General features: G+C 52.7%; 1 protein-coding gene across 2 annotated transcripts; it reads left to right on the top strand.

Annotated features, from left to right (window-relative positions):
- The first annotated feature begins 15,307 nt into the window (after positions 1–15,307).
- UPK3A (uroplakin 3A) lies at positions 15,308–23,654 on the top strand. Of its 2 annotated transcripts, XM_005896358.2 has the most exons (6): positions 15,308–15,359; positions 16,303–16,458; positions 17,248–17,527; positions 19,036–19,118; positions 21,436–21,568; positions 23,495–23,654. In XM_005896358.2, the coding sequence occupies exons 1-6, from the start codon at positions 15,308–15,310 to the stop codon at positions 23,652–23,654; spliced, it is 864 nt and encodes a 287-aa protein (XP_005896420.2). The 2 variants fall into 2 exon arrangements, with proteins under 2 accessions (XP_005896420.2, XP_005896421.2); XM_005896359.3 differs by lacking the exons at positions 17,248–17,527; positions 19,036–19,118.
- Positions 23,655–26,938: the final 3,284 nt, after the last annotated feature.

The following is a 26,938-nucleotide window of genomic DNA, read 5'->3' as shown; positions in this document are numbered from 1 at the left end:
CACAGCTTCCTCCTTGGAACTGCTAATTCCCAAGATCAGAAACATGACCCCACAAAGCTGTGTCCTGGGACTCAGAATCTTCCCAAAGCTCTGTGCTCCTGGGGTTCAACCAAATCCGCTCTGCGGGAACTGTAGGATCCTAGGAGCCTCAGGGAGTTGGAGAAATCTCTCACCTTCACCCCTTACTATATCTGTGCACCGAACCACTAAGAAAAGGGATTCAGGGAAGCTCAGAGCACTTCTCCTTGACTTCAGGAAGACAGAAGGATCTCTTGTATCTACTGGCTTTTCTTTTTTAAAAAAATTTTACTGTTTAATTTTTGGCAGCCAGTCATGTGAGATCTTAGTTCCCAGACCAGGGATCAAACCTGTGCCCTCTGCAGTGAAAGCGCGAAGTCTTAACCACTGGACCTCCAGGAAAGTCCCAGAGCTCACTGTCTTTTAAGTGCTGAGGAATGAGATCGGATGTCTGGACACACATGTCCACACTGGGTCTTTCCTGCTACCACACAGAGGGAGTACCATAAGTAGGAGGACCCAAGGGGGAGTTGATCAGGTTAGCTCAAGAGAGAGAGCCAAGACAGCATATATTTCAAGTTATTAATAAGTCATGTATATGCCAGAATGACTTCCCCAAACCTCAATATGTAAATATTTCTTCATCATAAATTAAATTATTTTACAACTGCGTTAGTATCTCTTCAGTTCAGTTAAGTGGCTCAGCCTCATCTGACTCTTTGCGACCCCATGGACTGCAGCATGCCAGGCCTCCCTGTCCATCACCAACTCCCAGAGTTTATCCAAATTCATGTCCATCGAGTCAGTGATGCCATCCAATCATCTCATCCTCTGTTGTCCCCTTCTCCTCCTGCCCTCAATCTTTCCCAGCATCAGGGTCTTTTCCGAGTCAGTTCTTCGCATCAAGTGGCCAAAGTATTGGAGTTTCAGCTTTAGTATCAGTCCTTCCAATGAATATTTAGGACTGATTTCCTTTAGGATGGACTGGTTGGATCTCCTTGCAGTCCAAGGGACTCTCAGGAGTCTTCTCCAACACCACAGTTCAAAACATCAATTCTTCCGCGCTCAGCTTTTTTTTTTAGAGCGTTAGTATAGAGACAAATAGAAGAAGGCAATGGCACTCCACTCCGGTACTCTTGCCTGGAAAATCCCACGGACGGAGGAGCCTGGTGGGCTGCAGTCCGTGGGGCCGCTAAGAGTCGGACACGACTGAGCGACTTCACTTTCACTTTTCACCTTCATGCATTGGAGAAGGAAATGGCAACCCACTCCAGTGATCTTGCCTGGAGAATCCCAGAGACCGGGGAGCCTGGTGGGCTGCCATCTATGGGGTCGCATACAGTCGGACACGACTGAAGCGACTTAGCAGCAGCAGCAGCAGCATAGAGACACATATACCAAAGTGATATGCTAAAATATTTTCTTCCTGTAAGCTTCCTGTTTCTTCTGATTCCAGTAGAACTGGGCTCAGCCGGCCTGGCGCGGTCCTGCAGTTCCCAGCGCGTCCACCACGCCGCTCCTCCCCGGTCCGAACCGCTCGCGGGGCGCCGCCAGAGGGCGCCCGACTCCGGCGCACAGCCCCGCTGAAAAGCGGGGAGGGGACGGGGGCCCGTGCTCCGCAGGCCTAGCGGTTCTCTGCGGATTCCGCTCCATCCCCCACGGTCCCCGCCACACCAAAAACCCTCTTGTGCACTTCACGGCCCCTCGTTCCTCTACAAGACCCAGTTGAGCTACCACCGCCTCCAGGAAGTCCTCTGAGCCAGGCGCCTCCCTTGAGCTCCCAAAAGCCCCTGGAGCCCTGTCCACACTATCGCTGTTTCCTTCTCCTAAGACAGTGGACAGGGAGTCTTCAGGCTGGGATGGGCCTGGGCCACTCCTAACCTAGAGAAATGGTTTTCAGGTGGATAAATACGGGAGCTGAGAGACCCACGCAGCTTTCCTGGGTGCTTGGTGGTGGAGGTCCGGGCCCCCACCCCACCCATGCTTTAGTTTCTCCAACTCTGCAGAGTGGTCTTTGGGGCTGGGTCATTCTTTCTGTGTGGGGCTGCCCTGTGCAGTGTAGGATGTATATTGTCATTTCTGGACTCCACTGGGGGTCTCCAGAGAAAGAGAACCAGCCCTGTGTGTGTGTGTGTGTGTGTGTGTGCGTGTGTGTGTGTGTGCGTGTGTATGGAGAGAGAGTTTGTTTTGTTTTATTGTTTAATTTAGCTTAGTTTATTTATTGAAGTATAGCTGAGCTGCAATGCATGTTAATTACTGCAGAAGCTAAACAGGGTTGGACCTGGTTAGTAGTTGGCTGGGACGTTGATTTGTTTTAATAAATTGGCTCATGTGACCCTGGAGGCTTGGCAAGTCCAAAATCTCCAGGGTAGCTGGTACACTGGAGACTACAGAACAGTGCAGTTCAAGTCCAGAGGCCACCTGGAGGCAGAATTCCTCTTTGCTCAGCAGAGGGAGGGCAGTCTTTTGTTCTGCTCAGGCCTTTGACGGATTGGATGAGGCCCACCCACCTTAGAGAAGGGAATCTGCTTTACTCAAGTCCATTCGATTTGTTTTTTTAACTAGTCTGTACTGGGGTATAGCCAGTTACCAGTGTTGTGACAGTTTCAGGTGGACAGTGAAGAAAGTCCATGCAATTTAAATGCTAATCTCATCCAAAACACACTTTCACAGAAACATCTAATGTTTGACCAAGTATCTGGCCACTGTGGTCTAGCCAAGTTAACACGTATAATTAACCATCACAAATGGATGCAGAAAAAGGAACTTCTTATAAAATCCAGGACTTGATTCTGTAGTATTCTTTTTTTTCCCCCCAGTATGAATCTGGCAGGGTTCTTTTGGATTTATTTTATTGTATTGTAAGCAAAAACAACTAAGTATATATGTTCATGTGTTAGGAATTGGGATTTTCCGATAAGAACATAAATAACAATTACAGAGTCAAATAATGTAAGTGAGAATGCTCTAATGTCAGAACTGCATTGGAAATATTGACACAAACTCATGGTCAGAAATAACTACACTAGTAATCATTAACAATGATATAAGCATATCTTCCTTGTCCCCACGAGTGGGCCAGGAGCCATCTGGTAAACCTGGGCCATCGTGATTCATCGTGGGGGCAAGGAAGCTTTTAAGGATCGCTCGAGTTGTCTCAAGAGGGCACAGAACTTACTTAAAGGGCCTCCCATTGGCTGAAGGTCTGGCAATTTGAGCACTAAAAGAAGTAAATAGAGTGTACTTAATTAAAACACATTGAATCTATGAAATACCATGACTCCATAGTGATACACAAGATAAAAGGTTACCATAATATCCCCAAGGAAGAGGGAGGATGGATAGGTAGGGAGTTTGGGATCCATATGAACGCACTGCTGTCCTTAAAATGGAGAGGGACTTCCCTGGTGGTCCAGTGGTTAAGAATCTGCCTTGCAATGCAAGGGACACGGGTTTGATCCCTGGTCAGAGAACACCCAAGTCCCACATGCCAGCGGAGCAACTAAGCCTGCGAGCCAGGACCACTGAGCCTGAGCACCACAGCTAGAGAGAGTCCGCGCTACAGCGAAGGCTCCCGCACGAGGCAACGATGGAGACCCCGCGTTGCGACGAAGAACTGACCCACCTAAATAAAGAAGTCAAATGGGTAGCCAACAAGGACCTGTTATACAGCACAGGGAACTCTGCTCAGTGTTAGGTGGCAGCCGGGACAGGGAGAATGGATACATGGACAGGTACAGCTGAGTCCCTTTGCTCTCCACCTGAAACTATCCCAACACTGTTAATGGGCTACACCCCAATATAAAATAAAAAGTTAAAAAATCACGTTAAAGAAATGGAGATCTGTGAAAGAAAATATCCCCGGGAAGATGACCTGTGTTCTTTTATCATTTATTGAGTTATTATATTAATAAGGAATACATTTGTTTGAAGACATTTTCCAACTCACGGCAAGAACTTGATAGAGTAATCCCGTACTTTGTAGCTTCCATTAATCATAAATGTGGGTTTGCTTCATAATCGCTTCAGGGGAGGGGCACACGGTGCAAGTATAGACCAGGTAACTGATGAAAGAACGAGTAATTGTTGAAGGTGGGAGAGTCCTGGTTCCATTGTTCGACTTTTGTAATATAGTTACAATTTTCCTTGATAAAAAGATTATTGTAAGTCAGAGGATGGATGAAACAAAATTGGCAAAATGTTAATCACTGTAGAAGCCAAGTGATAAGTACATTCTATTTTCTGTACTTCTGTGCTTGTTTTAAATTTTCCATAGCAAAAAAAAAAAAAAAAACATCTTTTCTCAGTGTTCACATTTGTTAGCATCATGCCTTAGAATGCAAGGCTTATAAGCTGAGCTTAAAATCTGGGGAGGACACACTTGGGGTATCAGTGCTCCAAGGTGCCTTCAGCCATCAGGCATGGACCAGGCATAGACCAGATTCTCTCCGTGTGTCCCTCCCAACTCCCTCTCCGTCTTTCCATCTTGCCCGCACCCTGCTGACCTCCAGGGGCTGCACTGATGGGCTCCCTTCCTGTTGGTGTTCTAAACCCCTCAGTGGGGTTGTCTGGAGTGAGACTGCTAAGCCAGGAGATGCCCAGGACGCACTGATTTATTTATCAAGTACTCATAATATGTGGAAGGGAAATGGAAACCCACTCCAGTGCTCTTGCCTGGAAAATCCCATGGACGGGGGATCCTGGTAGGCTACAGTCCACGGGGTCGCAAAGAATCGGACACGACTGAGCGACTTCACTTTAGTGATATGTAGGGCTCCCCTCGTGGCTCAGATGGTAAAGAATCCACCCGCAGTGTGGTAGACCTGGGTTCAATCCCTGGGTTGGGAAGATCCTCTGGAGGAGAGCATGGCATCCCACTCCAATATTCTTGCCTGGGGAGAAGCCCCATGGACAGAGGAGCCTGACGGGCTACAGTCCATGGGGTGGCAAAGAGTTGGACACGACCGAGCGCCTAAGCACAGCACGTGATGTGTACCGTCTCGTTTCATCGTTACCCCTGAGTCCTTCTTACATATATTAGCTTATTTATTCCTTAGAGCAGATCCGTGAAGAAGAGATTATGATCATTTTCAAATAGGACACAGTGAAAATTACAATCAGCATGCCCAAGGCCATGGAAAACAGTGAAAGTGTTAGCCGCTCAGTCGTGTCTGACTCTGCAACTTCCCCAGCAAATCTGGGGGTTTAACCTGAATGCCTCCCAGCGTCCGCAGGAACTGTCCAAGAGCCCCCCACCCCCAGGAATTCACAGAGTCACGTGGCCTAGTTTGTCAGACGTTTAGGGCAGTGGCCATTGAAGGGTTGGTTAGGAGAAGAACATGAAATAGAGAACTCACTTGAGAACTGAGGTTACTGGCAGGGTGTTCAGATTCCGGGACTGGTACCCAAAGGGCAGCATCAGAAAAGGTCAAGTCAGAGCTGCTTTGCATCTGCTCTGGGAGACGCAGGGAAGGGGCCTGGGTGCGTGCATGTTGGTGGAGATGGGAGTGGAAATGGGGCAAGATCACGGGCTTCTCAGACGACCCTGCGGGGCCAGGCTGGGCGGTCCCCAGCTGCTCCTCAGTGTCCCCATGTGTGCGTGCGCACTTACTTGCTGTCATGTCTGACCCTTTGCGACCCCATGGACTATAGACCGCCAGGCTCCTCTGTCCATGGGATTCTCCAGGCAAGAATACTGGAGTGGGCCGCCACGCCCTCCTCCAGGGGATCTTCCCGACCCAAGAATCAAACCCTCATCTCTTACGTCTCTTGCATTGGCAGGCGGGTTCTTTACCACTGGCACCACCTGGGTAGTCCCCTGACCAGACCTCAAGGGGGTGGATCTGGATGCATGTGCAAGCCCCTCCCAGCTGGCCAGGATGTCCTGGGATGGATAGGGGAGGTGGGTGAGCTGCAGTCAAATCAGACAGAGGCCTGGAGTCCAGGCTCCCGTGCCCGGACGTTCTGCAGGGCCTGGGGCTGCCCTGCCTCTTCCCCTGTATCCATAGCTCCCATCCCCAAGGACCCCTGAAACACACACTTCATGTGGCACCATGTACACAGAGCCAGCAGCCTGGGGGTGCAGGCGGGGGACGGGGAAGGCACTGTACGCCCTGGTTCCTCCTCTGTAAAGTGGGGGTGAGGCCAGCCGCCTCCCCAAGCCCCTGCAGGGCTGCAGGAAAGTGATGAGGGGGGCACACTTGACCTTGGGAGCTGTCCAGCGCCCCACCTCCTGCGCTCACCGTCTGGGCTCTGATCCACAGGGTTGGCCAGGGTGAGGGGCCAGTCCGGGGTGACTGGGTCACCCATGGCCCCTGTGACAGAGAGCAAACAATTCCTCTGAGCTGACAGGGGCCTTTCAGGGCTGGGCGGGCCAGGACCCGTATGCCTCCCAGCCTCCCGATGACACAGATAAGCAGAGATTCATGTCTAAGCCGGGCTTCATTCCAGGGACGGACAAACCAGTCTGCCACCTCTCAACTGGAGAAGCCTCACCTCTCCCCAGCGGTGGGGGAGGCCGGGGTCGTGCCAGAGCTCCCCTGACCCTCCTCTGCCTCGCAGGACTGACTGGTGACACCAGGGCTCTGGGAGCTCATTCAGGGCCAATGGGGCTGATTGCCCTCAGACCCCCGTGCCCAGCAGGGGACTGGGTACCTAGCTGGCAGCACGGGGCAACATTGGTTACAATCAGGGTGTAAATCAGTCCTGCCCCCACTTCCTGCCACCCTCGGGTGGGAAAAGCGGCCACTCGCTTTATAAACCTCCCCCCCGGAGGCCAGGAATGGGTCCCTCATCAGGGAACTGGCCTCATGGATCTTGAAGTAGAAACCTTCCATGGTGGGAGGATGACCGGAGTCTGTCTCCATGTCTGTGGGGCTGAGTGCCTTGGCCCAGGTACTTTCCCTCTCTGTGCTCAAGAGCCTCAACTGAAGAGCTTCCCTGGTGGTGCAGGGGTTAAGAATTCACCTGCCTGGATGAAACTGGAGCCTATTATACAGAGTGAAGTAAGTCAGAAAGCAAAACACCAATGCAGTATATTAATGCATATCTATAGGATTTAGAAAGATGGTCACGATGATGACCCTATATGAGAGACAGCAAAAGAGACACAGATGTAAAGAACAGACTTTTGGACTCTGTGGGAGAAAGCAAGGGTGGGATGATTTGAGAGAATAGCATTGAAAAATGTATATTACCCTATGTGAAATAGATCGCCAGTCCAGGGTTGATGCATGAGACAGGGTGCTCAGGGCTGCTGCACTGGGACAACCCTGAGGGATGGGGTGGGGAAGGATGTGGGAGGGGGATCAGGATGGGGAACACAGGTACACCCAAGGCTGATTCATGTCAGTGTATGGCAAAAACCACCACAATATTGCAAAATAATTAGCCTCCACTTAAAATAAATAAATTAAAAAAGAAAAACCCACCTGCCAATACAGGGGACACAGGTTTGCTCTCTGGTCTGGGAGCTAAGATTCCACATGTCACAGAACAACTAAGCCCGTGCGCCACAGCTACTGGGGCCCACAGGAAGCCACCACAGTGAGAAGCCCACTCACCGCAACCAGAGAGTGGCCCCCACTCGCCAGCACCTGAGGCCACCCTTGGTTCCCCCTCTCATCCACACCTGACCCCCCGCCCATCGGCAACATCCTGGTGGCTCAGCCTTCATCAGTGCCCCGCTGCCTCCGCTGACCCCAGCTGCCCCACGTTGCCACGTTGCCCTCCTTCCCAAGGGCGTCCGGTGTGAACCAAGATGAACTTGGCACCTCGGGAGAGCCACGCTCTTCTGCTTACATTCATTAAAGAATTTTTTTTTTCATTTAAAAATTTGATTTTCATTAAATAAAAAGCAAAACCAGGTTACGCCAAATTCTAAGAAGAATTTAAAATTCTGGTTTTCCCCCACCCTTCTTGCTGCCTTTATTCTTTTTCTTTCTTTTTAAATGGAACAATAGTTGATTGAAGGGCTTCCCAGGTGTCTCAGGGCTGAAGAATCTGCCTGCCAATACAGCAGACGAGGGTTCAATCCCTGGGTCAGGAAGATCCCCTGGAGAAGGAAATGGCAACCCACTCCAGTATTCTTGCCTGGAGAATCCTATGGACAGAGGAGCCTGGTGGGCTACAGTCCATGGAGTCACAAAGAATCAGACACGATTTAGCAACTAAACAACAGCAATAATTCATTGACAGTATTGCACCAGTCTCTGCTGTACAGGGAAGTGCATTTGAAAATTCCTTCACTTATTCAGTCATCAAACACTGATGGGCATGTGCCCCATCCAGGGTCCGGGAGTAACAAAGAAGATTCTATCACAGGCCAGGAGGGGCTCTCAGTCTGGGGCTCAAGGGAGCAAGACACACCACCGGCATGATGTCATCCTAGTAGCTACGTGCCATGGAAGGAAGACTTCCTGGAGGAGGAGGGATTCAGGCCAGGTCTCCACGGAGAAGCATGCAGCACAGTGACCACGCAGCAGGCACAGCATGTGCAAAGGCCTTTGGACAGCGATCTGAGGGCAGCAGCTAAGATCAGCCTTGAGGAAGCATCAGTTGTTGATATCAAAGTTGGGGAACACAGCCAAAGCCCTCATCTTTGGAGTCACACAGGGCAGGAGAGTGTTTGGGGAGCTTGGGGACTTGCCAGGGTCCGGTGGGGCTGGTGCTTGGACTGCGGGGGGAGAGGGAAGGCCGAGAGGTGGGAGGGAGCTCACTGGTCAGGTAAGGGCCTTGGAGGCCGGGTTAAGAAGCAGGGGCTTTATCCTGAGGAGGGCCAAGGGCAAAACCGCAGAAGGGTTTTACACGAGGCAGTGACATCAGATTTGCACTTTAGAAATGTCACTCTGGTTTCCGAGTAAGAGGAGACGAAGGAGGAGGCGGGCCTGTGCAGTGGTTAGGCCGTCAAAGCTGGGGCCCTGTGATGGCATGGCTTTAAAATTCGCTCCCTACTTCTACCTGGCGGCCACTGGGCAAGTCCATCTCTCCCGCACAGGAGCATTAGGCACTGTGCTGGAGTGAAAGAGCTTACAGTCTAGTGGGCAGTTAGTCAACCTCTTTGAGCCTCAGTTTCATCATCTGTAAAATGGGGGCAGGGGGTAATATTTGTACCTGCTTCCCAGACTAGATGTGATCAGTGAGTTAATATGCGTAGAATGCTCAGTAGAGTCCCTGATACGTGAGGGCAATTGTTATTATATTACTATCCCAGGCAGGAGGGCGTAGACAGAGCCAAGTGTGTGCCACAGGACTCACTATTCACTGGAGTCCTAATAGCTCAGTTGGTAAAGAATCCACCTGCAATGCAGGAGACCCCGGTTTGATTCCTGGGTTAGGAAGAGCCCCTGGAGAAGGGAAAGGCTCCCCACTCCAGTATTCTGGCCTGGAGAATTCCACGGACTGAATATTCCATGGAGTCACAAAGAGTCGGGCACAACTGAGCAACTTTCACATATCACATAACCCCCAGTATCTCAGAATGTGACTGGAACTGGGCAGAGCGTTTAAAGAGGTGTTAAGGTTAGATGAGGTCATTAGGGTGGGCCCTAAGTCAACGTGACAGACACCCTTAGAAGAAGAGGAGCTTAGGACTGGATGTGCAGAGGGGGGCCGCGTGAGGACGCAGGGAGGAGGTGGCCTCCTGCGAGCGGAGCGGAGAGACTCAGAAGCAGCCAGTCCTGCTGGCCCCTGGTCGCAGACTCCAGGCTCCCGAACTGTGCAAAACTGAGTTTCTGTCCTTGAAGTCCCAGCACCCCACCCCAGCCGCAGCCTGTGATATTTGTTATGGCAGCCTTAGCAAAGTATGGAGAAGGAAATAGCAACCCACTCCAGTGCCGTTGCCTGGAGAATTCCATGGACAGATGCTACAGTCCATGGGGTCGCAGAGCCAGACACAACTGAGCGACTAACACTTTAGCAAAGTAACGCTGTGTGCCGGCAGGGTAGCAAGAGCAGCAAGGAGAGATGGATTGAGCCACGGGGGAGACGGCGTGCCAGCACATACTAGGCACTCAGTAAATACCTGTAGAGTAAGGCTGGATCCTGGAGAAGGCAATGGCACCCCACTCCAGTACTCTTGCCTGGAAAATTCCATGGATGGAGGAGCCTGGTAGGCTACAGTCCATGGGGTCGCAAAGAGTCAGACACGACTGAGCCACTAAGCTGAACTGAAGCAACTAACACACACACACACAAGGTTGGATCCTGTGCGCGTGAGACCGAAAGGGAGGCCTTCGATGGCCTAGAGGAGGCAGGTCTCACCTGACAGGCCGGGCTGAGCACGAAGGGCTGGAGGGTCTACCCCAACACCGCCCAGCTCCCCAGTCACGTTCGCCCCAGACGGCACTTTGTGCCTCTGCAACGCTGGGGGGCACCTTGAGTCCTCCCAGTTTACTAAAAGAGAACTAAAGCTTTGGATAGAACAGGCACTGCCTCTGAGGACCAGAGTCATGGCCCTTCGGGGCCCCCCTGGGGATGCTGTGCAGGGTGTGGGGTTGGAGGTGGGGGCGTGGAGTTGGAGAGAGGGACGGGGCTGCTGAGAGCCACTCGGAGCTGGCGGCAAATGGGTGAACTGCTTTGAAAGTGACTGAATCTCCGTGCACGGAGAAGCTTGTCTTCCAGAACCCCACAGAGGCAGCCAAGACCAAGTGCTTGCTGGGGCGGCGGTGAGGATGACCCCCCACTTCTCTGACATCAAAGAAAGAGTCGTGAAAACCAATTCCGGCCTCTCTGGCCCTTGAAGAAACATTTCTGGGTCAAGAATTTGCAGCTTATAAATTCCCCGTGTTTGAGATTCAGAGGAGGCCTGTGCAGGGCTGGGTCTGTATAACCTTTCACATCACACGACTTCCTGCTCCACGGCCTCCCAGCAAGCACGTAGTCTAGGCCAGGGTTCAGAAAGATGGTCTGATGGATTGCAATACACGGACAGATTCAAAGACAGGTGGAACTAACATAGAGCTGTAGTCAATGATACTTAAAAAAATAAAAAATAAACAAACAACCAAAAAACTCATAGAAAAAGAGATCAAATTTGTAGTTACCAGAGGTGAGAAATAGGGCAAGTGGGAGCTGGATGAATGAAGGCAGTCAAAAGCTACCAACTTCCAGTTATAAGATCCATAAGTACTGGGGTTGTAACTTACAGCATGTTTAGTCGCTAAGTCATGCCTGGCTCTTTGCAACCCCATAGACTGTAGCCCACCAGGCACCTCTGCCCATTTGCATTTTCCAGGCAAGAATACTGGAGTGGGTTGCCATGCCCTCCTCCAGGGGATCTTCCTGACTCAGGGATCAAACCCACATCTCCTGCATTGGCAGGCAGAGTCTTTACTGCTAAGCCACTGGGGAAGCACAGTATGCCAATTATCTCAATAAAACTTGAAGTAAAAAAATTGTCAGACAGAAGGCTTGGAGTCCTGGAAGTGGCCTGATCAAAAGTGGATTTTTTTTTTTTCTTGAAAGATTTTATAAAGAATACTTTAAATAATTGGTATGATCGTTTAAAACTTTAAAAATGTTGACAAATTCTTGAAAAACTACTGATTTCCATTATGTAAAACAATTCTAAGGCCCTTTTAATACAAAATGTTTGGATAGTATCTCTGAATTGCTCTTACAGTCAAACTGTGCTTTTGCTTTCTGAGAGGTTCCATATGTTTCACTCTTCAAAGGGGAAATTTTTAAAAAATTGGTATTTGCCAAAAAAAAATTCTGGGGACGTCCACGTGGGTACTTGGGCTGTAGCAGGAGGATGCGGGCAGGTGTCCGAGCCCCTTCGTCACCGGGTTCCCTCCACCGACATCAGCACGAGTGTCTCCCAGGCAAATCTGCCACCATGACTCAAATCTCCTGAACTTTTTCCCTCTTCAGAGTCTGCCAGACAAAAGTCAGCATCTTTGAAGTGGAAACTTGTTTATAAATCCAAAACGTTTTTTCTTTGCAGAACATTTTTGGGCCTTAGCAGATTATTATTTTAACTTTTTCCCCAAAATATTTTTTCCATATTTGGGCAAGGCAAGAGACCAAGGACTCTTGGTTTGTCTTTCTCGTAAGAAACTGCAGTGTCTCAGAGAACGCAGTGGGTTCCTGGGCCTTCTCTCTTTCTCACGGGGGTTTCTGGGCCGAGCCTTCAACTTCCGCTCTGCTGGCCTCTGACAAACTCCGGTCCACACACCTTTGCTGGACAAGAAATGTCAGTCCATAAAAATTCCTGGAGGAACACCCCACCCTTTGCTCAACAGTTGTTTATCTCGGGGCGTTTCCTGTTCCCTGGAGATAAGGATCTGTTCTTCTAATTCTTGGCAGGTCAGAGCTGAGAGGCCATCAAACCCCCGCCCTGTTTTACAGAGAAGAAACAGACATCCAGAGAGGGACGATGCGTTTGCGCCACGAGGAGAGAATCTTTTTCTCCCAACATTTTCACTTTGAAAAATTTCAAATCTATAAAAGTATTTCAAGAAGAGTACAGTGAATATCTGTACTGACCAGTTGCTGACGTTACACTACATTAGCTTTGTCTCTTACTTTCTGTTTCTCTCCTTAAATATGTGTGTTTCAGATACTGTGACACTTTGCCCACAAGAATCCAGCATGTGTCTCCCTGTGTGCTGGGTGCTTAGTCGCTCAGTCAAGTCCGACTCTTTGCGAGTCCATGGACTGTACCCCGCCAGGCTCCTCTGTCCATGGGGCTTCTCCATGTACTCCAGAGTACTGGACTGGGTTGCCATTTCCTCCTCCAGGGGATCTTCCCAACCCAGGGATCGAACCCAGGTCTCCCGCATTGTAGGCAGATTCTTTATCAGCTGAGCTACTGGGGAAGCCTGTGTCTCCCTCTACAGAACCACAATCCAGGAAATTAGTGTCAGATCAATATCATTATCCAATACACATTCCGTAACTCGAATTTCTCTGTCATGCTAACTACCGTAGTGTTCCTTAGAGCTTGTTTTGTTTCTCGGGTTTCGTGTGTGTGTGTGTGTGTGTGTGTGTGTGTGTGTGTGTGCTTTCGTTTTGCCGCCTTCACTCAGCATGTGGGCTCCTCGTACCCACCTGCACCCCCCACGCCCCCGCAACAGGAAGCTCGTGCCCCTCGCAGTGGGAGCTTGGTGCCTTAACCACTGAACTGCCAGGGAAGTTCCAGAATGTCTTCGTTTTTACTCAGGAAATTCATCAAGGATCACTCAGCTCACTTAGCTGCTGTGTCTCTTTCAAGCTACAGTAATTCTCAGCCTTCTGCTTTGTTGTTTAGTTTTTGCTTTTGCCTTTTATGACATTTTCAGAGCATCCAGACCAGTTGGTTTGCAGAAAGTCCCTCAATTTGAATATGTCTGATTGTTTGCCTTATTAGTGACATTAGGTCTTATTATTTTGTTAAGCTGGTGTCCTTAGATTTCTTCCTCCCTAAAAATATTTTACCTTATGGTTTTAACATCTGTTTTTTCTTTTTGGCCATGCTGCGTAGCTTGTGGGATCTTAGTTCCCTAACCAGACATTGAACCCAGGGCCCTCGACAATGAGAGCTCAAAGTTCTAACCACTGAACCACCAAGAAATTCCCTAACATCTTTTGAGATGATTCTTTCTTGAATCACTTATTACCAGGATGGCTGTAAAATAGTGATTTTTGGTTTTGTTATTCCCTCTCCTTTTATTCACTGGTGTTCTTCTTTGAAGAAGCATTTTCCCTTCTCCTTTAAAACACTTTTTAGGATTTCCCTGATGGTCCAGTGTTTAAGACTCCATGCTTCCAGTGCAGGGGGTACAAGTTTGACCCCTGGTCAGGGAACTAAGATCCTACATGTGGCACAGCGCCACCCCCCAACCCAAAAGAAAAGTCTTAAAATACTTTTGAAAGTATCAATACTCATGGATTTGTATTTTATCCAATGAACTAAATGTGTTGTTTTTATCACTGATTTTGTGCTCAAGTCCCTCTCCCAATCTGGCCACTGGAAGCCCTTTCAAGATCCTTCTGTCCTTTCCCATCATTTTTCAAGCGCGTCTTTACTTTCTAGGCTCCTCTGGACTCTCCCTGTCTCAGTCCAGGGTCCCCGGTGCCGTTCACTGGGGAGTGGAGTTTCGGGTCTAGGTCAGTTCCTTGCAGCTGGCTGCCATTCCTTCTAGGCCCTCTCAAGAGACAGAGCTCAGGAGTCATTTTGTTACTGTGTCATTACAAAATTACTAATTGAGAACACCTCAGAGTTCTTCTCCTTCTCCCCCGCTCCAAATCTCCCTCATCCTAAGGTGAGAACCCAGGTCCTGACAACACCAGTCCCAAGGGACCCCAAAGTTGCTCCCCAAATGTCCTGCTTCCCACCCCACCACTGCCTCACAAGCAAGGACCAGAGTCTCTTTGTCCTTAGAGGACTCTCCACCGAGGGATCGCAGGCAGACAAGTCCCTCAGATACAGCCCTTTTCTTCAAGTGGTTATGTCATCAATATCACACACAGATCACTAGTTACTGTTGGATTCCAAGTTACTTTTCCTCCACCCTTTTACTTTTCTTTCTTAAATGTAAAATCTAACATTTAGGGTGTACTGGGAGACATGCACGATTCCTGACTCTGGAGGGAACCCTATGGTCCAGGTGATGACCCCAACATTACAGTCAAAAGCCCCCCCACCAAGCAGGCCTTAAAACTCTGCTCCATCCCTTCTGAAACAGCCCTGGGCTGGGCAGGAGGACTCCTGCGCTGCGTCAGCCTCTGGCCCACCGGCAGCCTTGGCAAGTCCCTGGCCTCCCCAGACCTTGGCCCTGCACCTGTGAACTGAAAGAGTCACACCAGAGGTGTCCGGATAGCTCACGCACCCAGGACTTCAAAGTTTCCAGGACACCACTTTCACCCGTTAATCTGTTTCACCTTCACAAGAGCCCAGTGAGTGGCACAGAGTAGGGTTTCCATAAAGAGAATTCTATGGAGGAATTACGGGCCTCTTTACAGTATGGAAACTGAGGCTCAGAGAGGGGCTGGTTTGCCCTCAAGGTCTCATTAGGTGAGAAACGCCCTGAAAACACCGCTCCATCCTCAGTACAAAGGGGGCGGGGAGGGGGTGCAGGGTTGGGGGAGGTTCCGTGGGGATGGATTTGTGCTCTGAGCACCTCGGGTCCAGGGGAAGCCCGGCCCGGGTTTATGCAAATATCCTGCGAGGAGGCTGAGGATTGGCTGGCTTGGGTGGGGGCGGGGCGTGCCCTTGGCTCAGGGCCCACAGGTGCGCGCGGCGGGACAGGCGCGGTCCAAGCTCGCCCCCTGGACCACCGTCCCGTCCTGTCGCAGCTTCTCCCAGGCGATGCCTCCGCTCTGGGTAGTGCTGGCCCTGGGCTGCCTGCGACTTGGCTCCGGTAAGCGGAGAATGAGAAGAGGGTGGGGGGCGGGTCTGTGCCCACCGTGGACGGGGCGTGTCCTGCGTCCCCCGATTCTCCTGAAGGGTCCTGAAAGGCACCTGGATGGGAACTTGACTTATTCACCCCAAGAATAGGCGTGGGTGCCCTGCTCTGCGCCAGGCTCTGTGCAGGCTCTGGGGACCCAGATAGGACTACTAATAGCTAACATTGATTAATAAGCTTTCTCTGATGGGAATTCAAGGGCTCTGTGCTGGCTGTTAGAAGACACAGGAGCTGCTGGAGAGCAGGGGAGGGTCTGGACTAGATTCATGGTGGTGCTTTGGGGAGGGGAGGCACATTTTTAGGTGAAGGAGCAGCACGGGAGGAGGGGGGCGGCGTCAGGGTCTACCCTGGGAACCTCCTGCCCATTGTCCATCAGTGTGGCTGGAGCATGAGGTCAGGGGATGAGCATACAGGTTAGTCTGGGGACCCATGAGGCAAGCCCAGAGCTTCCGGGCCTCACTGCCCCTCCAGAGAGGCTGGATCCTGTTGGAGAGCAGTGGGGAGCCCCCAGGGGGCCCAGTGGTAAGGGGTTGCAGTCAGCTTTGCAGGTCAGAGAGCAGAGGGTTGGGGAGGGCTGGTTACCAGGGTCCAGGTGAAGAGGGTGGACTCAAACCAGGGAGATGCATGGGAGGGGCCTGTTGGGGGTAGCGAGAGGGCAGCAGTCCAGCCGGATTGCCCAGTTTCTGCTCAGGATGGCTGGGTGTGGGGAGGGGAACAGGGGCTCTCCCCACATCTGAGACAAGCTCCTGAGATGGCCTGTGGGGAGAGGGAAAGGCAGTGCCTGGCACCAGTGGGCACTCACTGGCCGAAGGCATGCGCGTGTGAGCGTGCAGATGGTTGCCCGTGGGTGTGGGCAGTTCTGCCGGGGGTCAGCTCCCATCCTCGCTGCCTCCTCCAGGTGTGAACCTCCAGCCCCAACTGGCTAGTGTGACCTTTGCCACCAACAACCCCACCCTCACCACGGTGGCCTTGGAAAAGCCCCTCTGCATGTTTGACAGCTCAGCGGCCCTCCACGGCACCTACGAGGTCTACCTCTATGTGCTGGTCGACTCGGGTAAGGGTCCTGCTGCCCTCGGGCTTCTCTGAAGGTGGCTTTGACCTGTCTGTGGGCAGGAGGGGAGGAGACAAGGCAAGGGGTGCTCCATCCATGCAATCAAACCACTCCAGGCACCTCACTAACATGCTCTGGTATCTGCTCTGTGCCAGCCCTGGGCTGGAGACATCTGCCCTGGAGGGACATCGAGTCTAGAGGGGGAGATAACAGCATCAATCACGGAGCACTTACATCCTGCCTGGGGCTTCCCAGACCTTAGAGCTGATGATCACAACCTGCCTGCAAGGTGTCTGTTAGGATGTCCGTCACAGGGCAAATAATCGGGGCCCAGAGGGGCAGAGTGACTCGTGAGAGCTCCTGAGCTGGAGAGCAAATCAGAGTCTCTGGTCCTCAAGCTCAAGTCCTTCCCAAGGCTTTTCAAGGTGGTTCGAGATAGGTGTTTGCGAGGCGTGCTGGCTCTGGGCCAGCCCCGCCTGTTCACTGGCAGCGATCCTGGGGTCCAGGAGAGGAACCCGATGACTGCCTCTTAGCTTTCAGCCATTTATAGCAGTTCATGTAGGGCCCTGATTTTATTGACTGCCTACCCATGCCCAATCCCAGTCTGTGGGCACTGTGGGGTGTTTTCCTCCCATCTCACAAAGAGTCTAGAGAGATACAGTGATGGTCCAAGATCACCCAGCAAGTAAGGAAGAGATCCCAAGACCTGGCTCGGCATTGGTGCAGAAAGGATGCTTAGGGACATTTGTTGAATGACTGAGTGAGTGACTCAGCCCGGCACTGCCTCCACAGCCAGCTTCAGGAACGCCTCTGTGCAGGACAGCACCAAGACCCCTCTCAGCTCGACGTTCCAACAGACCCAGGGGGGGAGGACAGGGCCCTACAAGGCCACGGCCTTTGACCTGACCCCGTGCAGCGACTCGCCCAGCTTGGATGCTGTCCGGGATGTGTCCCGGGCCTCGGAGATCCTGAACGCCTACCTGATCAGGGTGGGCACCAACGGGACCTGCCTGTTGGACCCCAACTTCCAGGGCCTCTGCAACCCACCCCTGTCCGCAGCCACGGAATACAGGTGAGTGTGAACAGCTGCTGGAAGACGGCAGGTGAGCCCCAGCCCTGACTTGGTGTGGGGGAAGAGGGCCTCCTAGAGCTGGGTGAAGTGTCAGAGGCCACATTCTTTCAGAACCTACCACATGCCAGGACTGTCCTGGGTACCACGAAGGACTCCTGGCTTCCTGGGCGGGCGACTGTGCACAGGGCCCTGTGTTCAGAGAGACTCCCTCTTGGCTTGACACTGCCATCACCATCTTGAAATCCTTAATGTTTAAACAAGGGGCCACATTTTCCCTTTTGCACCGGGTCCCACAAAGTACACACCTGATCCTGGCCCATCACCGTGTAGCAGTTTGATTGACAGAAGGAACTGGTCCAGAAGCCGAAGGGGGTCACTTTAAGAAAAGCTGGGGCTCAGTGTGGAGGCTTCTCCCTGCTCCCCGCAATGTACCCTATCGTGGCCCACCCCAGAACCGAGGGTTCCCGATTCATTTTCACACCTATGTCCTGAGCATCTTCTCGGGGCCAAGTTGGGGGCTCAGCCGTGACCTAGGCCCGGGGGGCTTACCCAGTGCAAAGCCTTGACTACACCCACTCCAGTTCCCATGGAGACACCTGGACAGGGGGTCTCTGTACCCTCTGGGCCACATCTGGACCCAGGCCATCACTCACCTCCATCCTCTCACACAGCCCTCTCCTCCCCTCGCCTGGGCCAGCAGGCAGGACTTGAGTCCTGGATGTCCTCGCCCCCGCCCTCCACTCTTACCTCTGACCTTATTCTTCATGGGAGAAGCCCACCCTACCTAGGGGACTCATCCCAGCCTCTGGAATTCCCATCTTCAAACCTGTCGAAGCAGGGGAATTAAGCAAAATCCTGGATGGTATGAAGATTTTAAGGGTCTTCTTTTTTTTTTTTTAGTGTCAAACTAGAGGCTGTTGATTTCTTTGATCTCAGAACATTCATCCTTTTTAACTGAAGGTGAAGAAGGCCTAAGGCTGTGGGTGTCCCGTACTGGTCACCTGACCTTCCTTTATGATTTGCAACACTTGAGTGGGATTTTCTGCCTATAAAGTTAGCCCTTATCAGAGGGCAGCGGGGTTGCAAACAGATATTATTCCCTTGTTTTTTTGTTGTTTTTTAAGTCACTTTTGTGAGACCAAGGATCAGGCTAGGAAGAGAGGAAGGCAGAAATGCAAGGAGGACACACGGGTCAATACTGGCACATCAGCTATGAGTGTGATACACGCGACAAAGAAACAGAGAGGCTCCCGGAGGGCGCGCAGGCTCTGAGGGCTGCGTGGAGGAGGGGCCTGAGCTGGGGAAGCAGCCCGGGGGAAGGTGATGCCGATGCAAAGTCCAGCAGCAGCCTGCTGCCAGAACACCCCCGCCACCCCACCCATTGTAGCCACCTAGATTTTCATCTCCCACAACTCCCGGTTCTGCCCCCAACCCCCCAACCCCGCCCCCTCCCCATGGCCAAGGCTCACAGGATGGATAGAAGTCATCCCCGCTCCACTTCTTTCCAGGTTCAAGTACGTCCTGGTCAATATGTCCTCGGGCTTGGTGCAGGACCAGACCCTGTGGTCGGACCCCATCCGCACCGACCGGCGTAAGTGGTGGGCCCTGGGTGGTCTGGGGGTGGTCCTCAAGGGAACCTGGGCAAGCAGACTCAAGCTGTCACTCGGAAAATTCTCCCCAGACACAGGCAGGTCACTGGATTAATAATTTTCCCCATCCTCGCCCGCTCCCTCCCTCCCTCGAGGGCCAGGTCATGTGACACGGGAAGGTGGAGGACTCGCGGGTGTTTGGCCAGCTGGCACAGGTGCTACGGGCTTCCCTGGTGGCTCAGGGGTAAAGAATCTGCCTGCCAATGCAGGAGACATGGGTTCTATCCCTGGGTCAGGAAGATCCCCTGGAGGAGGAAATGGCAACCCACTCCAGTATCTTGCCTGGAGAGTTCCATGGACAGAGAAGCCTGGTGGGCTACAGTCCAAGGGGTCTCAAAGAGTCAGATAGGACTGAGTGAGTAAGCACGCACTGGCCAGCTGGACAGGCCTCACTGGAGACAGAATCAGCCGGCATCTTCAGCCCTGATGATGCATTTGCCTCCAAAGGGCAGGGAGTTTTATCGTGCATGTAGACCCTAACCTGCCCCCTTGTTGAACCCTGCCAACGACAACATCATTATCACGTAAGATGGTTCCAGAGGCATCTCAGCCACAGGGGCAGGAACCCTAGAGGTAGCAGGGTGCCATTCTCCTGGAGAGCCCTGTGGTTTTTCTAAAGTGGGCGTCTTGCAGGCCCAAGCATCTGCCCATGGTCCTGCCCGTCTGTCCTCAAGCCTCCAGCTGTGTTCTCAACACAGATCTGAGGTTTATAAATTCAGAATCTTATCTGTTGAAGCTTAGGGGCAACAGAAGCGATTTCCCAGTGTAATTTTGACGACCCGTGACCCTAATTTTAGACCTCCCCAGGACTTCCCTGGCGGTCCAGTGGTTAGGACTCCACGCTTTCACTGCTGGGAGCCCAGAATCAATCCCTTTTTGGGGAACTAAGATCCCACAGGCTGCGTGGCACAACCAAAAAAACCAAAGAACCCCCTTGCCACTCACAGTGATCTTGTGGGTCAATTAGGGCTCGGCAAGGTCGCCTAAGGTCACAGGGCCAGTGAGGGTGCAGACAGGCAGGCCTGGGTGCAACTGGGTGGTTCCTTCCCATCCTCTAGTGGCACGGCCACGCTCTGTGGTCCCACTGGATCAACACTGCCCTGGAACCAAGAGTCCCAGATTCAATCCCAGCCGCTGAGCCTCACTGCTGTGTGAGCCCTTCAGGACCTCAGTTTTCCCATCTGAGAAATGGGAAGGACTATCCTTGCCCCGCTTCCCCAGCAGGGCTCCTTTGGGCAGTCCAGATGAAAGCCCCAGACCCTGCTCTCTAAGGGCAGGGCCTGGAGATCAGTCCGTGTGGAGACCGTGCCCTTGGGGACCTGACGGACCTTCGGCTTGAGGCTAGAGTCCAAGTCCCCTTGAACAGGCACACAATCTCCCTAAGCTGCAGTGAGTGATCTGCAAAACAGGGTCGCATGGGATCTACCTAGGACGCTGAACGGGAAGTGGCCAGCTCACGGGAGGACCTATAATGATTTGTCCACCTAGTTCCAATGGGTGACACTGATCAGAGCAGAGGGAGGCCACAGTCCCCTGGCTTCATTAGATTAGGGACCTCTCAGTTCAGTTCAGTTCAGTCGCTCAGTCGTGTCCGACTCTTTGTGACCCCATGGACTACAGCACACTAGGCTTCCCTGTCCCTCACTATCTCCTAGAGTTTACTCAAACTCATGTCCATTGAGTTGGTGATACCATCCAACCATCTCATCCTCTGTTGTCCCCTTCTCCTCCTGCCCTGAATCTTTCCCAGCATCAGGGTCTTTTCCAATGAGTCAGTTCTTTGCATCAGGTGGCCAAAGTACTGGAGCTTCAGCTTTGGCATCAGTCCTTCCAATGAATATTCAGGGCTGATCTCCTTTAGGATGGACTGGTTGGATCTCCTTGCAGTCCAAGGGACTCTCAAGAGTCTTCTCCAACACCACAGTTCAAAAAAATCAATTCTTCAGCGATCAGCTTTCTTTGCTCCTCCTGTATTTTGTTCATAATCTGTATCCCATCTTCACTGGAAGACTTGAGGCCATTTGTCATTTAAAATCATACAAAAAGACAGTGATAAGAGGGCAAGAGTAGACACATGCAAGACAAAGCTGGGGAGTGGAATATGGAGGCAAATGTAATTCCGCCTCAGACCCAGGGGGAGGCACTGGCCTGGCCTCGCTTCATCCCTGAGATTTTTGGCTGCCAAGGCAGGCACCCCCTTATCCCTGGGAGGAGGCTGGGTGAGGCAGTGTCCAGGGAGTGACCGCCTGCCTCCCACAGTCGCCCTGTACTCGGCGATAGACACGTGGCCCGGCCGGCGGAGCGGGGGTATGATCGTCATCACGTCCATCCTGGGCTCCCTGCCCTTCTTCCTGCTCATCGGCTTTGCTGGCACCATCGTCCTCAGCCTCGTGTGAGTATCTGCCAGCTGGGGGGTGGGGAGTGCGGCGCTTGGGGACACACCCCACGGGAGGCTCTTCCTAGCTGGGGAGAGCCTGGGAGTAAAGCTGCCTTCTGCCCTGGGTGGTGTGTGTGTGTGGGGGGGTCCAGTGAAACAGGAGCAGGGTCCCGGAGAGGCCCAGGTCAAGTTTTCAGCTGGGTAAGAGAGGCTCAGCACCAAGGCCCTGTGGGTAGACCCCAGCTCCGACACAGCAGTGCTTCTTGGGTGAGGATCGGGCTGGCTGAAAAGTTCGTTCGGGCTTTTCGTATCATCTTATGGAAAAACCCAAACAAACTTTTTGGCCAACCCGATATCTTATCCTTCTATGCCTCAGTGTCCTCTTCTGGAAAAGGGAGATCCTGATCCATATTGTCTGCCCTGTGGAGTTGCGAGGGATAAGAGAAATAGTCCCTCTACTATACGGCCTGTTGAGCACTCAGGCGGTTGTCGTTCAGTCGCTCAGTTGTGTCCGACTCTTTGCGACCCCATGGACTGCAGCATGCCAGGCTTCCCTGTCCTTCACCGTCTCCCGGAGTTTGCTCAAATTCATGTCCATTGAGATGATGATGCCATCCAACCATCTCATCCCCTGTGGCCCCCTTCTCCTCCTGCCCTCAATCTTTCCCAGCATCAGGGTCTTTCCCAGTGTCAGGGTGGAATCCAGGTACGAAACAGGTCTTGATGGGGACACTGAGGTCTGTGGTGGGAAAAGAGGCCCAAGGTCACAGAACCCATTAAAATGGAGGTGGCCCCGAGCTCCCCAGTCACCTGAGTCCTCTGACAACTCTGATGTGCGTCTATTTAGATTAGGGCTGGAGGGGTCCTCTAGGGTGTCTGGAGCAGCTAACAGAGCTGCCTGATGGGAAGACAGGCATGCAGTCACAGGATGGAGCAGGGAGTGGGTCAAGGCAGCCACGGGTACAGGTGCTGTGGGAATCCAGAGGAGAGCAGCGCAGATCCTCCCTGGAGTATCAGGGTGGGCTTCCTGGAGGAAGGGACAGCAGGAACAAATTCTTATCAGGACTGGGATGAATTGAAAATTCATGTGTGGTGCGCATCTCAGCAAGAGAGGTAGGAGACCCAGGCAGCTTTAAAGAAGGAGAGAGGGGATGCTTGTCCCAGTGTGAGTGGAGAAGGTGGATGGAAAAGCTTCTTGGAGTGGGTGAAATTAAGTGGAAAAGTAGAAATTAGCCAGGCAGATTTAAAGACACGTGGGGTGGGTGAAGGACGGAGTAGGGAGACGGCAGTGACCTTGGAAATCAGATTGCTGTCTGACATTTAGGTTAATAAAAACGAACAGTAGATGAGATCAGCCACCAAGGGATTGGTCTGTCTGGCCAGATCTGGGAGCGGGCGGAATGCGCCACAGCCCCGCCCCTTTGGGTAGCGCCCCAGCCATGGTCCTCCTATCTGACTTCTGTCTGGGCCTTCCACTGCTCTCTCCTACTCCCCGCATCCCAGTTCCAGCTGCCCACAGGTCCCCACTCTTGCCCCAGACGCACCCCAGTCCTTCTATCAAAGGCCTGCAATGCCTTTCTGTGCCTCCACTCTCTTCAAGGCCAAACTGCCCCCTCCTCCAGGAAGCCCTCCATGGCTTCCCTCCCTGGACTCGTCCAGTCATTATGTGCTGTGGTCTGTCTCCCATAGAATCTTAGCTCTCTGGGGACATTTGTCCAGCCCAGTAAGACTTGTAAATTGTCCACCCAGTTCCAAAAGAGTTACACTTTCCTTAATGCAGGGCCTGGCACATAGGAAACAGTCCAGAAAGACTGGTCTTTTGAATGAAGGCCTAAGGTGACCTCTGTGAAAGCCATGTCTGAGTAGAAAGGTCCCTGCCCAGTTGAGGGGAGCGGTGAGCTCTGCGCCCCTAACCCCAGCTCTGTTCATCTCCTCTGTCAGGGACAGGGGCGATGCTGACGGGGCAACAAGCCACGACTCCCAGATCACGCAGGAGGCTGTCCCCAAGTCCCTGGGGACCTCGGAGCCCTCACACACGTCTGTGAACCGGGGGCCGTCCCTGGACAGGGCCGAGGTGTACGCCAGCAAGCTCCAGGACTGAGCCGGGAGCCTCTTCTGGGCAGCCACAGTCCCTCCAAGGGCCTTGCCCGGGGGTCTGCAGAGAACAGTGTTTACATCCGGACCCCACCCAAGGCGACAAACACAGGCCTGTGGATCCAACTATAGGAAAGCGCTTAATAAAACCTTCCCGAGATTTTGAGTTCAATAAAGATGTACAGAATGACTGAGTGAGATGCTGAATGAATGAATGAGTCACTGTCATTTTGGGCAGTTGCACATCGTTTCTCCAGGGGGTGGGGGCAGGGCTTTCAGTCAAGGCGAGGGTGCAGAGGGTAAGGAGATCAGGGCTGGTGGCACACCTCCTCTGGAAGACGGGAAATCAGCGCCCCCATGGGTGGGCTCACGGGAGCTTTAGGGGCCGGCCTGTGACAGGTTCAAGTACCTGCTGGTCAGTATGCCCTCGGGCTTGGTGCAGGACAAGACCCTGTGGTCAGACCCCATCCGCACCGACCGGCGTAAGTGGTGGGCCCCGGGTGGGCCGGGAGTGGACCTCGAGGGAACCTGGGCAAGCAGATTCAAGCTGTCACTCAGAAAATTCTCCCCAGACACGGGCAGGTCACTGGATTAATAATTTTCCCCATCCTCGCCCGCTCCCTCCTTCCCTTCCTCGAGGGCCAGGTCATGTGACATGGGAAGGTGGAGGACTTGCGGGTGTTTGGCCAGCTGGTGCGGGTGTTACGGGCTTCCCTGGTGGCTCAGGGGTAAAGAATCTGCCTGCCAATGCAGGAGACATGGGTTCTATCCCTGGGTCAGGAAGATCCCCTGACTGGCGGGCTGCAGTCCAAGGGATCTCAAAGAGTCAGACAGGACTGAGCGACCAAGTACGCACGCACACCAGACAGGGCACATGTGTGGTTATTCGATGCTATTTGGGGTTTGCTGGCTTCGAGGTCTTGGAAACCAGTCTGGGCCCAGGGTGCGCCTCTGTGGGCAACTCATCCCATCATCACATTCCCCTCTGCCCCCGGTCAGCTCTTTGTCTCTGGAGCTCAGCTTCCTCATCTGCAAATGGGCTGATGTAGACAGTTAACTTAAGGGCCATGCACACCTGCGTCGGTTCACAGCTTCCTCTGAGGACCGCCCCAGAGGTGACACGGGGGAGGAGCACCGAGTCCTCCTGCGGGGCCGGACAGGCTCTCCAGTCTTGGGTCTCTGCTCAGGTGACTCAATGCTATCTTCTGAGCCAGGTAGCAAGACTGACTCCCTTTCTGGGGTGTGCCCCACTTCCCATCACTGAAAGAAGAGGTTGGTCAGGGGACTTCCCTGGCAGCCCAGTGGTTAAGACTTCCTGCTTCCAACACAGCAGGCAGGGGTTTGATGCCTAGGCGAGGAACTAAGATCCCACATGCCACGGGGTGGCCAAAAAAGAGAAGAAGAGTTTTGTCATAGCAGGTTTGGTTAAAGCAGGAAGCTACCTGACACCATGAGAAAGTGCCCCTGCGGCTGACATGGTGCTCTCAGGACCCCGGACCGTCCTCCAGGGCCACGGATGCTAGACGTGTCCAGAGGCCCTGGAGGGGCCCATGGCTGAGAAGGCAGGAGGCCCCGTGGAAAAGGGTGAACCATCTTTGGCGAGTTGGGCATTGGGGCGGTGAGCTTGGATTCAAGGGCAGAGGTCACGCATTTGCCAGCTTCTGCTGCTGCTGCTGTTAGGTCACTTCAGTCGTGTCCGACTCTGTGCAACCCCATAGACGGCAGCCCACCAGGCTCCTCCTTCCATGGGGTTTTCCAGGCAAGAGTACTAGAATGGGTTGCCATTGCCTTCTCCGTGCCAGTTTCTAGCCAGTTCTAATTAATCAGCAGAACAATCCAAGCTGGGGGGTGGGGGTGGGCAGGAGAGGCTGGGCTTGGCGCCTGGGTTCTGGGCTGGACTCAGACTTCCCAGAAACGTTTAATGATACATACCCACAGAAGTGACTTTTCTGGTTCACGTCTCAGCTTCTGAAGGAGCCCCTCCTCCCATGACTGAGAGGCCAGGGCTTCCGCGCTGAGTTTTCCACCTCTGCACAGATGTGGCTTCCCCTCCCTCCCATCTCAGTCGTGGTTCATCAGTGAGCCGACCACTGTAGACAGGCTGTGTGACCGAGGGCACGGACACACCCTCTCTGCTTCTCTGACTGCCTCTGTGCATAGAGAGCCAGGCTGCTTTGGAAGGTTGCTCCAAAATAGGTGGTTTTTTCCTGAAATATAATCAATCCCAAGGGAATGTCATTCAATTAAATCCACCCAAACCCTGAGCCCCAAGCTTGGGAAAGCTTGGAGTCACCCATCTGGTCAGAATAGAAATGCACAGAGGAGTTGTCAGAGGGGAGACCCTGGACAGAGCATGGTCTGACCTTGTACACACAGGTCAGGCAATGCTGTAAAAACCAGAGATGGGAGGCCCGTCCCTACCCAGTCAGGGCAGGCAGAGCCGGGAGGGCTTCTTGGAGGAGGCAGTGCTTTTCTCAATTTCCTACTGTCTCTAACCCAGAGCTCCTGAGGCCAGAGGTCATGTTCCATGCCCTGTCCCTGATAGACAGGTGCTCATTAAAGAGTAAAAAATTCCTGGGATGCCATATATATTTCTTGGTTCTCCATTTTTAACTGAATAATTCTAAATTTGGCAAGCAGTGGAGCATATAGTCTGCTTGACAAGAGAGAAGGGGCTAAGCTGCTCTTTGACGAGGCTCAGTCCAGTCCCCTGCACGTTTCTTGGGAGTGCTTCTTTCGGTCTCCTTCCAGCCCCTCCCCAGAGCCCGTGAAACCACCACCGCGATCGAGAGGACAGACACACCCCCGAAAGTCTCCTGCTTCTTTGTACAGCCTCTCTCCTGTCCCCCCTTGCCAGTCCCCCACCAGCTGATTTTGCTTCTGATGCTAAAGCTTCTATAGCACATTCTAGAATGTCATATAAATGGAACCACATAGAAAGGTCTCTTTTTGTCTGGCTTCGTTCCCCTCAGAATAATTATTTCGAAGGACTTCTCTGGTGGCCCCATGGCTGAGACTCCACGCTACCTATGCAGGAGACCTGGGTTCCATCCCTGGTCACGGAACTGGATCCCACGTGCCGCAACTAAGAGTTAGCATGACGCAGCTGGAAGGCCTCCCGTGCCACAGCTAAGAAATGGAGCGGCCGAAATAGTAAATAAATACCCCAAACGTTATTTTGAGATGCATCGTATTGCAGCTTGTACTGGCATTTGGTTCCTATTAACTGCTGGAGGATCCACTGTGTGAATATTCTACAACTTGCGGATCCGTCCTTCACCTGTTGAGGCG

Source organism: Bos mutus, chromosome 5 (assembly GCF_027580195.1).
Source record: "Bos mutus isolate GX-2022 chromosome 5, NWIPB_WYAK_1.1, whole genome shotgun sequence".
Taxonomy (NCBI): domain Eukaryota; kingdom Metazoa; phylum Chordata; class Mammalia; order Artiodactyla; family Bovidae; genus Bos; species Bos mutus.
The sequence above is the reverse complement of the archived record's forward strand: the minus strand, read 5'-3'. Positions and strand labels throughout refer to the sequence as shown.

Coding starts and splice junctions, on each gene's coding strand:
- UPK3A (XM_005896358.2), top strand. CDS start 15,308: ATGCCTCCGCTCTGGGTAGTGCTGGCCCTGGGCTGCCTGCGACTTGGC. Junction 15,360..16,302: donor CTGCCTGCGACTTGGCTCCG/GTAAGCGGAGAA, acceptor TGCCTCCTCCAG/GTGTGAACCTCCAGCCCCAA. Junction 17,528..19,035: donor TCCGCAGCCACGGAATACAG/GTGAGTGTGAAC, acceptor ACTTCTTTCCAG/GTTCAAGTACGTCCTGGTCA.